The sequence below is a fragment of the Erpetoichthys calabaricus genome, chromosome 14, assembly GCF_900747795.2.
Source record: "Erpetoichthys calabaricus chromosome 14, fErpCal1.3, whole genome shotgun sequence".
Classification (NCBI taxonomy): domain Eukaryota; kingdom Metazoa; phylum Chordata; class Cladistia; order Polypteriformes; family Polypteridae; genus Erpetoichthys; species Erpetoichthys calabaricus.
In genome coordinates this window covers 30,127,742-30,139,771 of record NC_041407.2, presented here as the reverse complement: position 1 = coordinate 30,139,771, position 12,030 = coordinate 30,127,742, and the positions used below count along the sequence as shown (strand labels likewise).

Below are 12,030 nucleotides of genomic sequence, written 5' to 3'. Positions count from 1 at the left end.
ACTCCGAGTTGTATTGGAAGTACGATGTATATAGGCTGAACAGGACCGGAGAAAGTACAGTCCCCTGCGGTGCTCCTGTGTTGCTGACCACAGTGTCACACCTGCAGTTCCCGAGACGCACATACTGAGGTCTGTCTTTAAGATAGTTCACGATACATGCTACCAGGTATGAATCTACTCCCATCTCTGTCAGCTTGTCCCTAAGGAGCAGAGGTTGGATGGTGTTAAAGGCGCTAGAGAAGTCCAGAAACATAATTCTTACAGCACCACTGCCTCTGTCCAAGTGGGAGAAGGATCGGTGTAGCATGTAGATGATGGCATCCTCTGCTCCCACCTTCTCCTGGTATGCGAACTGCAGAGGGTCGAGGGCGTGATGGACCTGTGGCCTCAGGTGGTGAAACAGCAGCCGCTCCATGGTTTTCATCACATGCGACATCAGAGCGACAGGCCAAAAGTCATTCAGCTCACTAGGATGTGATACCTTTGGGACTGGGGTGATGCAAGATGTTTTCCAAAGCCTCCGGACTCTCCCCTGTTCCAGGCTCAGGTTGAAGATGCGCTGTAGAGGACTCCCCAGCTCCAACGCACAGGCATTCAGCAGTCGTGGCGATACTCCATCTGGACCCACTGCTTTGCTGGCACAAAGTCTTCTCAGCTCTCTGCTTACCTGGGCTGCTGTAATTGTGGGTTGGTGTAGACTGTCTCCTATGCTGTTATCAGCAGAAGGATGGGTGTAGGGTGCAGTACTCCAAGGTGAGAGTGGGTTAGGGTGGTCAAACCTGTTAAAAAAAGTTGTTCATCTGGTTTGCTCTCTCTCGATGGTGGCACCCTGCTTCGAGCTGCAGCCAGTGATGATCTTCATCCCATCCTACATGCTGTTATTCTGCAACTTCTGCTCCAGCTTTCCTCCTGTACTGCTCCTTCGCTGCCCTGAGCTGGACTCGGAGTTCCTTCTGCACGTGCTTGAGCTCATGCTGATTACCGCCTTTAAAAGCCCTTTTCTTCTGGTTCAAAAGGCCCTTGATGTCACTTGTAATCCATGGCTTGTTGTTAGCAAAGCAGCGTACTGTTCTTACTGGAACTACAATGTCCATACAGAAGTTGATGTAGTCAGTAGTGCAGTCAACAACCTCCTCAATGTTCTCACTATAAGATCCCTGCAGGATATCCCAGTCCGTAGTTCCAAAGCAGTCTCTCAGAGGCTGCTCTGCCTCAGGGGACCACTTCCTGAATGAGCGCGTGGTTGTAGGTAACTCCCTCACTCTTGGTTTGTAGTGAGGCTGAAGCAGAACCAGGTAGTCACATATATCTTAATTAGTAGCATTTATATCTTTTGTACAAATATATTAACTTGCAGTTGTCACTGATGAAGTTTGCATTCAATAAAAAACTGTTTTCATTGAGTTTTAGAATGTATTATTTTATTACACAAGTTATGCGTTAAAGTTCAAATATAAAGTCATGTTTTTGTAAAGCAACTTTAAAGGTGAATGTTTATTGAAAGTACAGACTACCAACTTTTTTCTTTCAGTAACACATGAAGCTAAATCCTCTCAGTAGTGAACTTTTCCACAGTTGCACTTTGATATGTTTTCAAGAAAAAATAGAAATATTGTTTATGAAAACATGGCACACATTCTTATTTAGAAATTGTAGTTTTTGTTCTGTCACATCTTTTTTTTCTCATTTGAGTATTAGAGGTCTAATACATCTTGTTCATTATATAGTAGCAGGTGGAAAGCCAACATAATTAAGGGACAGCTCAAAGCCAAAAAAAGTTTACATTTCCCTGATTTCCATAATCCTTTATTTTTTATTATTAGCAGAGAGCATGTTTCCTTTTTTTCTTCTTAATATTTCATTCTAAAAATAATGTAGATTTAGATAGGTTTTAAAATAAAAATAACAGAACACTGTTGAATTTGTTATTCATTAAACATAGTAAAATAGTCAAGGAACTCGGTACTTTTGTAATGCACTGTGTATGTATACAAGATAATATATATAATAATTGTATTTGACCGATAATATTCTGAAAAGTGCTGAGTCCAGTTTAGGGTGTTACAGAAGGGCCAGAACTTATCCTCCTAGCATGTCAGAAAGGCTAGTTTTTAGTTGTCTTAAAAATGTAGCAAAGTTAACATTGGCTCTCAGAAATGAAGACAGCAAGTTCACCCTTCTCATTAGCAGTATACACAGAGCTCTGTGTGTTTCTTCCACTTAAGCAGGGTGTACAACGCACCTTGTAATTTGTTCATTCTTGACTGTCAGTGGTCCAGTAAACAATGTTTGCAAGAGTAGTCTAATTACAGGTTATCAGTTATTCTCCCTGGAACAGTTTCCTATGCTAAACAATGAACACTATATACTACTTAATCTATACATCTGAGATCCTTTCTCATTATGCAGTGATTCAGGAGTGCATCTAGAACTCTGTAAATTAAAAAAAAAACAAGTTAAGCAGCCTCATAACTTGGAATATAGAACTAAAATGTGATCCACTCTTAATAGATATTTGATATTGCCGTTTGGATTTATTGCATTTTTTGCTGAGCAGGTAGAATATAAATGCTCCAAGTAAACTATATTCTTTAACAATTACTGCAATTATTTATGCTATGTCTTAATGTTTTTCAGGTCCTCCTTGGTTTGATTACGGGTACAGAAAAGCATTTAATCAGCCGTAACACCTATGTAAACTCCCAAGAGCCATATAATATTCTTCCACTAGCTTCAAGCCAAATACGGTATGGATGATATTAACACAATTACTTTATTAATATGCACTTCTAAGTTTTATAGGTTTTTCACTATTTTGGAAGACGTAATCAACGTTCCCTATTTATATGTTAAAGGTTATTTATGTCAATTTATTTTTTCTTACTTTTGTCCTAAGTGGAAAGGAAGAAGTAAATGTGACTGTTATTAATTGATCCATTATAAATATTCAGAGGTGAAAACCACTAGGGGATATTCTTGCATAAATATTTCATACATTTAATAACTCTTCTATACATGTTTCATTGCAGATTTGGTCTCCTGCCACTCAGTATGTCTTCCTCACGGGCATCCAAATCATCAACAAGAAGTTCTGAAAGTATGAAAGCACAGGTTAGTGCAAATTAGAGGGAATGTGGACTTTGCTTCAAGTGCTCTATTATAATATTTTAACACATTTTAAAAATGTGTTCTTTAACAATTAACGTAGAGTAACATTAGTATGATACTACAGATTTGATTCATTTGTAAGTGTGCTTATTTTTAGGAATGCATAGATTTTACTTCTGATATAGTATATTATCAATCTATAAAAAATAGATTATAAATCAATTAAATAGTTTGAAGAATGACCATTTGATGTATGCGCCACAGCAAATTAAATGTTCACTTTAAGCCTGTTTATAGTTAACAAGGTACATGAACATTCCAGCAGCTTTTGTTTTCAGCTGTAAATCTTCAGTGTCTGACAAATGTTGGACTTGACATGTCACAGTTAAAATCAATCCATGTGCACTGTTTTTCTAGGTGTTTTCTAATCAATTGTATATTGAAATTTTTGTCAATTTCTTCCTTAAAACTCTCTTAAACTAGTTTGATTTTTGAATCTGTACAGCTATTTTTGTGGTTTAAGAATTCATACACCAGATTGTTAGGATTGCATAACTGTTTTTTCAGTCTTGAATAACGCATTTAGCGTATACTACCTCTGTAGTAAAATAACATATTTACAGTTCTTTTTCCATTTTAAGACAAGTCAAATTTTATTTCTCTTTCATTTTGTCTTAATTTAACATCATTATTTCAAGAGACTTCTATAACCAATGTTAATTTGTCAGATGCTATGGCATGGGTGTTATAGAAAAAGAGAATAATACTGTTACAGAATCTGAATATTATTATAGAATCTGTGTTTAACAACGCCGCTGACACAGATCATGCAAGTCTGACTTTATTGTGCCATTCACAGAGCAATACTATGTACATTTACGAAATGGAACACAAAGTATTTCCAAATAAAAGCTGTCTCTTAAAATATATTAGAATCGATATCTTTAACATTTGCAAATATGGGATTTATATTTGAATATTTAAATAAACACTGTGCAATGTAACTTAGAAAATATATAAACATTTCAAGCACAATGCTATGGTAGATAAACATCAGTGTTCAGTTTATAAACTAGAAAACAGATCCTGTGCTCAGGATGCCTTTGTTTTATTTTTCACTTTACTACCATCCTTGTCTCTCTCATTTTCTTTGTTTATCATATATTTATAATTTTCTTTTGTTTAATTTTAATATTACATTTCCAAAGCAAAACAATATTTTACATTCCTGAGTTGATTGAATCTTTTATATATAAAAAAAATTAATAAAACATTGCTTGATTAATTTGTATGTGGTAATGGATAGCTTGATCAGTTTTTTGTTTGTAGATTTCATACTTAGGCATTTGTTGTACTGGAAAACTCTCCATTGTTTTCAGAATTCAGCAAGTATTCAGAATTACTCTTTGTTACTTCCATTATTAGACCAGCTTAATTCATTGTTTACTTTAGAGCCAAATTATGAGCAATGCCACTCCAATTTTTAACCGGAGTGGGTTTTGAAACACTCGGCTGTTTTATTTTTGGAATCGTATATGTAGCAACTCATTATGTCACATTAAATTATTTACATAAACATGCTGCTTGTAATTCTGTGCAAACGGTCTGCATAATTCAGTCTATTATTCTGTTTGTTTTTTTTTTAAGGGCAAATACACAAGAGACCATTAATGTACACACACACGTTTTAAAAATGATACATCTAAGTAACAAACTAAACTTCTCATTTCATGTTCTCCAAATAATTTTACTGGAAAACATAAACTTGAAGTTTCTTGAAAAAAAATAAACATTTTAAAACCATTTTAAGCTAATCAAAAAGGCTATCTAAATGGACAGATAGGTGCAAACTTTAAAGCTCTCCAAATAAAATTAATACTCTCATCTCTATTGAAGTGAGCTGGTGATGCTGTCAACATAAGACTAAGGTAAAAAAGAAATGCTTACAATCCTTTGATTTCTTCCTGTTGTACTTGTATATACAAGATTTTCTTGCACGTTTTATCATGGGCAAAGAGATGGCTGCTTACTTATTCATCTTCAAAGTAGATCCCAAAATGTTGATATTTGCTCTGGATTGTTATGGCTGGGTCTTTTAAGTACTCCTTCAGGGTGTCGTCAGTCCTTTTTAGTGACCTTTTGTGTAGTCTCTAAATAAATATTGCCAACAAAAGGCATTTAAATGCCTGAGCAGGTCTGAGATGCTTTATTCTTTGGGCAGAATAAATGAGCATTGAATTTAGAAACGCTATATAATAACATCAGTAAATGCTCTAATTGTACGAGAGATATAATTGAAGTTGTCAAATTAAAATTAGACAACTTTAAGTTATGCTTTTAATGTTATGTATGTAGTATCTTGCAATACATTTTGTAAGCTGTTTAGTGATACATACAACTGAAGTATGAATGGTGCTCTCTGTGTATACATATTCGGTGTTTTGCTGTAAAATCAGTAGTGTGAGAATTTGTTTTCATGCAAATATTTGAAAGATGTCTAATCTGGTTAGTCTATCTAACTGTTCTTCCTCCTCCAATATAGACTGATTTGAAAACAGCAGCTCGCTCTCTATTTATGCCCTCACATATTCTGTTTTGAACGTAACAGCCTTTTTTAATTTTACCCTTTCTCACATAGCATTTAGCTATTGTACAAACATTCATTTAGTATCTACTGTGAATGATATGTGAGGACCAAAGGGTTTGTAATGAAAATTCTGAGAAATAGACTCAACACTGTGAACTATTGGAAAAAAAATGCATTAGAAAGAAGTTAATATGTAAAGTTTTGTTCTCCTTCATTCCCTATCATTGCAATACTCTTCTGTAACATAATATTATTTTGTGCCATATCTGCAAGTATATTTTTAACTTAAAAATTGTTGGTAGGTCAGAATTTATCATGTAATGCATCATTTGCATTTACTGTACAATATATTGATGTGTAGCTATTGAAGTGTACATAAAAGAATATTCATTTAGTTTACTTACAGTATTCATTGGTATATAAAAAAATGACTTGAAAATTATGACTGATTATGAATTGATAAATATACGTGTCTTGCTATTTATACTTTATTTTATATTTTGATGAACAGTGCTTAGATAGATAGATAGATAGATAGATAGATAGATAGATAGATAGATAGATAGATAGATAGATAGATAGATAGATAGATAGATAGATAGATAGATAGATAGATAGATAGATATGCAAGAGGACGAAGGTCCAAGTCTTTAGAGTCCTGGTGCTTCCTGTCTTGCTTTATGGTTGCAAGACTTGGACGCTATCCAGTGACCTGAGACGAAGGCTGGACTCCTTCGGTACTGTGTCTCTTCAGAGAATCCTTGGGTACTTCAGGTTTGTCGAATGAATGGTTGCACACAGAGTCCTAAAAGAGGCACATTACCTGAATTGTGAGAGAGTGTCAGTTACGGCACTATGCCCCTGTGGCACGATTCCCCGAGGGTGATACAGATTGCAGGATCCTCATTGTTGAGGACCCTAGAGACTGGACCAGGCCAAGTGGATACCCGTGTAACACCTGGTTGTGGCAGATAGATGGTGATTTCCGAAGGGTGGGGCTGAACTGTGCGTCTGCCTGGTGGGTTGCCAACCAGTATCCCAAGTAGTTTCGTTGCATGGTGGGTGCAGCAACATGCTGTACCAGTGCAAGTTCCCTAATGTGAACCTGAACCTGAGTGCTTATGTTTCCTCCCACAGTCCAAAGACATGCATAATAGGTAAATTGTCATTGTTAAATCAGCCCCATAAGTGTGCATGTGTGTCCGCTCTGCGGTTAACTGGTGTCTTGTCTATGGATTGTTCCTTTCTTGTGGCCAATGATTGTTTAGGATGGGCTTCAGCTGCCCCACAGTCCTCTTCTATATAAAGAAGATGGATGTTTGAAGAACTGTTTAAGTCTGTGGACACTGGTGAAAATGGGTACGAGATGATATGAAACACAGTAATTACATTCTGACATTTCCTGTTAGATAAAGCACTTTTACCTTCCCTGCTGACATTGTCTAAGGAAGTGAATAGTTTTTATATTACGGGGAGTGTTGAGCAGATTTGCTGGTTTGCAAAAATATTTTAACAAGCACTTGGACATCAAAGAAAACTGCCATGTGAATTCAGTTCTTAAGTGAACATATTTTAATATCAGTGTTTACGTTAGCAGTACAATTAAGTAATTTAAAACTGCATTTATTATATTTTTGGAGTTGGCATATGTACACAAAATGCATTATATGCCAAAGAACACTCTGCAATTTCATGTTTGCTGCAATAAAAAGAGCAGAAAAATGAGTAGTAAATTTGAAGGCAAGTAGTAAAAATTAAGCTAAGCGTAGTCGAGACTGCTGGGTTTCTTTTGCTTTCCTGTGTTTGTTCTTTCGTTGCTCCTTCTTTCAACTCACAGTATATTCAGGTCTGTTTTTGTTTTTTTCTCTCTCCTTCCCTTCCTTACATTGATGTCCTCTGCCTTGACAGTTCATTAGGCTCTTAAGTAATGGCTCATCTCTCTTTACCAACTCCTCCTTCACCTGCCATGCCAACTAAACTTTACACTGCTGTGACTCCCTGAAACAATGAGCTGGATTAAATTTAGATTTTCTAAAGGAAAAACAGTCTGCATGTGTAGTCACTAATTATCACATGGCAAAAATGTAAACTTGTAAAGATGTTTATATTATCAACTAGCAAAATACCCGCGCTTCGCAGCGGAGAAGTAGTGTGTTAAAGAGGTTATGAAAAAGTAAAGGAAACATTTTAAAAATAACGTAACATGATTGTCAATGTAATTGTGTTGTCATTGTAATTAGTGTTGTTGTCATATATATATATATATATATATATATATATATATATATATATATATATATATATACATATACATATACACATATATTATTTATATATATATTATTTATATATATATATATACACACATATATTATTATATATATATATATATATATATATATATATATATATATACATATATACATATACATATATTATTTATATATATATATATATATATATATATATATATACATACATATACACATATATTATTTATTTATATATATATATATATAAACACATATATTTTATATATATATATATATATATATATATATATATATATAAAATATACACATATATATACATATAATATACACATATATATATACATATACACATATATATATATATATATATACACACACATATATTATATATATATATATATATATATATATATATATACATATACACATATATATATATATACACACATACATGCACTTACAATAACATAGAAATCAATATAAACAACATTAACATCATTATCATATGAGAATATGAAGTAATATATAAGGAGCACATTTCATATAAATATAAATTATTAAACAGTAAAATCTTCTTCTATAATTTGCTACCGTGGCTATTCGTTTGTCTATCCAGGATTTTAAATCACCTGTAGCTCGCAAACTGTTTCACCTATTGACTTGAAATCTGGTACACATATAGTACGTCACGTCTACTATCCGCTTTATGGGTGATGATTCTATTACTCTTTTTATCTTTATTTTATTTTATTGTAGAATCAACTCCTATCTGCGCACACCAGGGCGGCCGTGGGCGGATGCGTATGGTGTATTCACTCCATGTTATCGTGCATTGCGCTGTCAGTGGTATTTTGATAAAAGAATTTGAACAACATATAAGAAGCGTATAAATTATTAAACAGTAAAATCTTCTTCTATAATTTGCTACCGTGGCTATTCGTTTGTCTGTCCAGGATTTTAAATCACCTATAGCTCGCAAACTGTTTCACCTATTGACTTGAAATCTGGTACACATATAGTACGTCACGTCTACTATCCGCTTTATGGGTGATGATTCTATTACTCTTTTTATCTTTATTTTATTTTATTGTAGAATCAACTGCTATCTGCGCACACCATGGCGGCCGTGGGCGGATGCGTATGGTGTATTCACTCCATGTTATCGTGCATTGCGCTGTCACTGGTATTTTGATAAAAGAATTTGAACAACATATAAGAAGCTTATAAATTATTAAACAGTAAAACATTAACATTTAAGAAGTAAAGTTACATTGAGTACTACTGCAGTGCCTTCGGGTATACCTCATTTTTTGTTTGCCCATTACATGCTTAAATGTATACATTTTTTGGTGTACCTACCCGAGAACACGCGACATATAACCGACCGTGGGAGAAGCATGGATTTTAAACACGCGTTGAGTTCATCTGCTGGTCTCCCTCGTGGAATAACTGGTAATGTTTGACTAAAATCTACAGCGAGTAAAATGACATTACCTCCTATTTTTTTTTTTTTACGATCTCTGAGATCTTGCTTTTTTCGGTTCAAGGCTTCATAAGCTCTTTTATGTTCCATGGTGTACTTATCCCAAACCATCATCTTTGAATGTTGCAAGACTTTCGCCTTGTATGTAGATCGGGGTAATTACATTCATTGTATTCCTAGTCTGAATCACAATCTGATTGTATGGGTGGTTACCTGGCAGGTAACGCTTATGCTTGGTCATCAAGTCGTCTAACATCCGCCACGTGCCCTCTTTTAATTGCGAGATGCAGATATATATAGCCAAATTCTCGAGCTTCGTTGCGGCGAAGTACTGCTTTTAATTTTTTATTAAGAAGAAAAGAAAACCTTTTTAAACTGATCGAAAATATACCATTAACAATTTGTTAAGGATCTGTTTTTTTGTGAACCTCCCTTTTCACAGCTGTCGCGCTACGGCGTGTGTTTCGTTTATTTGACAGTATGTAGATCGTGGTAATTACATTCATGGCATTCGTTTTCTGAATCACAATCTGATTGTATGGGTGGTTACCTGTCAGGTTACGCTTGTGGTTGGTCAGCAAGTCGCCTTACGTCCGCCATGTGCCGTCTTTCAGTTCCCAGAAGCAGATCATAGAATGGTTGAAATTGTTTACTTTCAAATTATGCAAAGAGTACGCGACACGTGTTTCGCCCTAATTCTGTGCTCTTCATGCGTACACACTCATTGCATCCCCTTTCGGGAATCGAATCTCGAACGTCAGCGGCAGAGGTGAAGACCCTAACGTTGCGCTACGGCGTGTGGTTCGTTTATACCTCGTGTCTTCTCATTAAACTTTTATCTCGCGAATATGTTATTGCAATCCGCAGTGGGAGCGTTTCTATAAACTTAATTTAAACTTACGTTTTACACCGTGCTTTGTTTCCCTTATGAAGATGCTTGTATGCTTCACTCGCTCGCTTCTTATTGTTTCGCTCCCTTCTCAATTGTTTAATGAATTTTTTGTTCTTCGCTGTTTGTGGCTCTTCCTTCATTTCTCCCTACTGCGTTCACAGTCTTTTCACGTGATTACGTGGGAGGCGTGATGACGTGACACTCAACTCCGCCTCCCACGGCCATCGAGCTGCCGTCCATTACAGTATATTGTGAAAAAAGAGGTTCCAGTTATGACCATTACGCGTTGAATTTCGAAATGAAACCTGCCTAACTTTTGTAAGTAAGCTGTAAGGAATCAGCCTGCCAAATTTCAGCCTTCCACCTACACGGGAAGTTGGACAATTAGTGATGAGTGAGTCAGTCAGTCAGTGAGTCAGTGAGGACTTTGCCTTTTATTAATTAGTATAAGTGAGGGCTTTGCCTTTTATTAATTAGTATAGATACTGGTTAATGCAGGTGTTTTTCTACAAGTAAAGCGTTGCTCCTAAAGACAGCACACCGATCTGAGTCTGTATGATGGTCACTTAGCTCTAACTGTTGTTTAGAAGCGGTCAGTGAAGTGTTTAGCTAAACTAGTTACTTGTGTTGAAAGTGCCACTGCAAAATTCTGTTTTTATTTTAATTTGAAAACAAAATTGTACTTGTTGGGACAGTGTGTCTGGTTTTATGAGTGCAGCCTGCATTAGATTGATGTGCTGTTCAGTTTTTGTTTACTCACTTTACTCAATGCAGCAATGAAATGTTTCCTCAATAAAAATTTTCGAGGTCAATGGCAGCTTCACATATTTTGCACAGTTTCAACAAGTGACAAACGGCTTACAAGTGTTAAACCTTAGCACACACAAAATAGGCTCTATTTTATTTGTATAAGTTGTCTTCATGATCAGTTTCAGCAGTTATTTCAGTCTGTGTAATCCTTGCATGGTGTTAAAGAATGAGGAAGCCATCTTGACATTGCATGCTCAGATTTTATTACTACTGAAATGAAAACCAAGTAACACATTGCATGTCTTAACCTATTGTACATTTGCAGCATCAGGTGTTTCAACTCAATGCTTTTTTCTTTTTTTTGTTAAATATCCAGTTCTGGATTGCCCAAGACATATTCATGTGAATCCTCAAGATGTCCCTCGGTATTTCAATCACCTTATTTGTTGTGTGTGCTTTTTCACTTAACTCTGCATGGGCAACTGATTAATCCTCTGCATTTTAGGAGCAATATAGACCCTTTTTACTTCCAGCCTGCTTTTTCTCTTGTGACTGTTTTTTTTAATACATTTACGCAAAATAAATAACATGCAAGGAGATGTGTTTAATCAGGCATGGTGTTTTTTTAGTAATATATGGTCAGCTAACGTAATGCTCCCAAGCACAGGCCTACCTGTGTCAACAATCATTGCTGAGGACCAAATAAGGGGCTTTCTGCTTGCACTGTATCTCCGTTTTTGAGGAAAATGTGAAATATCTGTTCAGGCATGGAATAAACTGGCACATAGAAACTGATTAAATGGGGACTGGACTAAATGTTTGTTATGTGTGTGCTTTTCATATACTATGGGACCTTTTTTAATACCCTTAACAATAATTTGGGAATGGCTCTTTAATTGATAAATGGAATACATTTAAAAACCTTCAATGGAGGACC

The 12,030-nt window shown here is 35.4% G+C and overlaps 1 protein-coding gene across 3 annotated transcripts in view; it reads left to right on the top strand.

The window, feature by feature from the left end:
* cog1 (component of oligomeric golgi complex 1) overlaps positions 1 to 12,030 on the top strand; it is a 58,578-nt gene that overhangs the window by 43,156 nt on the left and 3,392 nt on the right. For 2 of the 3 annotated variants that reach the window (XM_051936232.1, XM_051936231.1), the window contains exons 12-13: positions 2,638 to 2,747; positions 3,030 to 3,111. In XM_051936232.1, the coding sequence (XP_051792192.1) occupies positions 2,638 to 2,747; positions 3,030 to 3,111 (192 nt within the window). Of the gene's footprint in view, positions 1 to 2,637; positions 2,748 to 3,029; positions 3,112 to 11,469; positions 11,519 to 12,030 lie in introns of all 3 variants that reach the window. The other variant, XM_051936233.1, reaches the window with a different exon arrangement.